The 3,500-nt window shown below is 36.1% G+C and overlaps 1 protein-coding gene across 1 annotated transcript; it reads right to left on the reverse strand.

The window, feature by feature from the left end:
* Positions 1 to 1,428: 1,428 nt before the first annotated feature.
* On the reverse strand, positions 1,429 to 3,063 carry LOC118029817 (aldehyde oxidase GLOX). Its single transcript, XM_035033758.1, has one exon. The coding sequence runs from the start codon at positions 3,061 to 3,063 to the stop codon at positions 1,429 to 1,431; it is 1,635 nt and encodes a 544-aa protein (XP_034889649.1).
* Between the last annotated feature and the right edge of the window lie 437 nt (positions 3,064 to 3,500).

Here is a 3,500-nt window from a genome sequence, read left to right on the forward strand (position 1 = left end):
TAAACTTGTAGTCTAGGTTATTAGACTGGGATAACTTTGTAAAAAGTAAATAAAAAAAATATGAAGTCCAATAATGTTAAATGATGGAATTAAAATAAAAAAAAATAGTTTGTTAAATAAAAAAACAAAGGAAGGAAAAAAAAAAACATTATTACATTGAATAGTGTTTTATGAGGAGAGTTAGTACAACCTCTAACCAAGCCAATGTTGAAGAGTGGAATTGAGAAAAAAATCAATTTGGAAAAGAAAAAAAAAATAAAGTCAATCGAATTAACATGTTAAACTTATGGTCTAAGTTATGTTATTGGGATAAGTTTATAAAAAGTAAATAAAAAAAATATTGAAGCGTAATCACTAATAAATCCAATGTTGAATGATGGAATTAAAATTGAAAACAAAACATATATATATATATATATATATATATATATATATATATATATATAAGCCAAAGAAAGAGGAAAAAAACATTATTATAGCAAATACTATTTTGTGAGTAGAAGTATAGTAAAATTCCCTTCTCTTTTATTTTATTTTTAATTTAAACTTAAATGTAAATATAAATTATAATGATGTTGTGTCATTTGTGGACACCTTTCTATTTCAACAATCAACTAGTTTCTTTTATTTTTTTTATTTTTCAATTCAATCCTCAATAATTGAGAAGTCCATAGAACTAGTGGGACTCATCCAACCCACTTTTTATCTTTGAAATCTTGGGAAATGCAAAGAAAATACATGTCCTTTGTAAACCTATTCTAGATAATTTATAGCTCTTGACCACTTTAATTAGACTATTTTTAGTAAAATAATAATAAAAAAATTACTATTAACTTTTTCAGGTTTGTATCAGGTTTAATTGTTTCAATTCAATCATTAAATTTTGTTTAATTTAATTAAAGATCAAGCTCAAATAAAGCTTAGAAACCAAATTTCAAAATCATCTTGAGTCATTTGTATAAGTGTTCTTATGTGACAAATAAAAGGCCATATGTATAGTTGTCATAAATTCTGTTTTATTTAGTGTATGTTTAGTATTGTGGTGTAAAATATTTTTTATAAGTGTTTTTCTTGAAAATGCATTAAAATAATTTGTTTTAAAAATATTTTATTTCATATTTGATAGTAGTATATCAAATCAATAAAAAAAACATTGCTTTATTATTATTATTTTTTTGTACTAAAACACACTTTCAAAACATATTTAAAAACAAAAACTATGGTACTTTTAAATACTCAAATTAATGTTTTATCAATTACAATTTCATTTAAGTGCATTGCTCTCTCTATATATCGAGCCTCCAGCAAGTAGAGGCAATTACAGCACAAGATTACATGACAACATTCCATAATATTTTCAACAATTAATGAAAAGTAAAAAATCTGACATGCAAGGATTAGAGAAAAGAAGAGGAAGAAGGCTAAGGTTTAGCAAACGTTAACCCAAACAGCATTACTAGGAATGCCAGCATGGACAACGAACAGCATATAATATCCAGGTGGGGCCACATTAACGTTAATTGGTCCAATCACATTAGCCTTATAAGCAAACATGGATAACTGGACCACACTCAGCACGTTCAGGACCACCATCCTCTGGTTCATGCCAAACGAGTGTGTGGTAAAAGACGGTGCAATAACGGTGACGGAGACCCCCAAATCCAGACGGTAGGAGGAGCACACGAAGGTAACGGAGAATATCTCTCCATACGACACCGCTCTGCCGGACAACTCCACTGTCAAAATTGAAGGTCTTAGATACGAGTACTGTGGGTCCAGGTAATGTAGGTAAAAAGCTTCCAAACTCAGCTCAGTTGGGTAGGGTTTCCCTGTCATATTATACCCCTGGTGCGGATTGCTACCTCCCACTAATATCCTGCCATCTGGCAAGAGCGCAGCTGTGGAGTGGTACAGCCTGGGAATCTTGGAGGAGCTAAGCACAACGAATCTTCGGGTCGGATCTTCATCTGGTTGGTAAAGAACCGGGTTATAAACTGGATTCATGGCGTCATTCCACCCAGCGCTTCCATTGGTTGCGCCGTTGATGATAATCAAGTCTCCGGTGGGTAACAGTAACATATCGTTCATGATCCGAGGAATGGGCATTAGCTCCATGACCCATTCCGGTTTCGGGTCCGTCACCTTTAACCTGCCACAAGTTGTTGATGCTTGCTCGTAAATGTGGAGATAATTGGACTTGATATAGGCACCTTTCTGTGCCCCACCGCAAATCATGACCTCTGCTTCAGGTTGGTCAGTCACATTGGTGATTCCGGTTAACCGGAGAGGAAGCAAAACAGAAGAGCCAGTGCAAGGGTAGTTTCTTCTGTCACCAACAGGCATTACCGGATACTCCTTGATCACCTTATTACGTTTGTAGTCAAGCGAGATGGATCGGTTGTTAGCAAAAATGAAAAGATTGCCATCAGGCAAGAGGTGCAAGAAAGGATAAAGATTGATCTCTTCTTGACGGTCTCTGGTGTGTATTAAGAAAGGCAATGTGAAATTGTCTCTTTCTTGAGGGTTCTTGGGATAAAACTCGTAAGTGAAAGCCCTTCTTCCACCAACAATAATTATGCGACCATCAGGGAGTAATTGGTTACTGGCATACCATCTCCGGTTCCAAAGAACCTGGTTTGTCAGCTCCACCCAATCGCAAGAATCGTCATCGCAGGGGGTGAAAGAGCGTATTACGGCCTCGCCTGCTTTGTAACCGCCGGTTTGGATGAGATTGCCGGAGGAATCGAGGGAGCCAGAAGAGCACCAAGTGTCAGTTTGGACCATGAGAGGGCGGAAGGTGTTGGAAGCGATGTCATAAAGAACGGCGTGAGCAGTGCAATCTTTAGGCTTAACCACTTCGTCTTTGTACCGGCACTCGCCGTCTGGAAGAGAGAGATTGGAGCGGCCAAAGTCTGTGCGATCAAACATGATGACCTTGTTGTTTCTAAGGACTTGCATGTGCATGGCTGAGATGCCTATGCTTTCTTGGAGAACCACCCAGTTGCCCCCTGTTATGGTGGACAAATACGATCCAGCATGGGCAATTTCTGGTGAAAAGCTCATGAATATATAGAAAACGTAGAGGAAGATGAAGAAAGGATGGTTCTTGATTGCCATTAATAATTGTTGTTTTTTGAGATAGGCAAATGAGAGGGAGGTTTCTTGGTTTATATAGTTTGTGTATCGATAGGAGGGAGAGGCCAGTCTAAGAAATATTTTTCCTTTTCTTTTCTAATTAAAAGGGTTTAATTAGGGCTTCTGTTACCATTTCTATTCTCTCCGGGAGCAAAGAACGTGTGCAAAATCAGGAGAAAGGTTATGTTGGTGTAGATGGATTAATAAATAAATAAAATCATGCATTATTAATTTGATTTTGCATGTTTGTTCATGAAAACGTATAAATTAGGGATCGTTAAAAGGTCAAGTTTGAGATTGTAGGTTATTTCATATATCTTAATCTCACTCAGTACGACACTTAAGTTAAATAACGGTACTTAGTA

This window comes from Populus alba, chromosome 10, assembly GCF_005239225.2.
Source record: "Populus alba chromosome 10, ASM523922v2, whole genome shotgun sequence".
NCBI lineage: Eukaryota > Viridiplantae > Streptophyta > Magnoliopsida > Malpighiales > Salicaceae > Populus > Populus alba.

Excerpts from the sequence above, each read along its gene's own strand:
- LOC118029817 (XM_035033758.1), bottom strand. The coding sequence starts at position 3,063 with ATGAGCTTTTCACCAGAAATTGCCCATGCTGGATCGTATTTGTCCACC.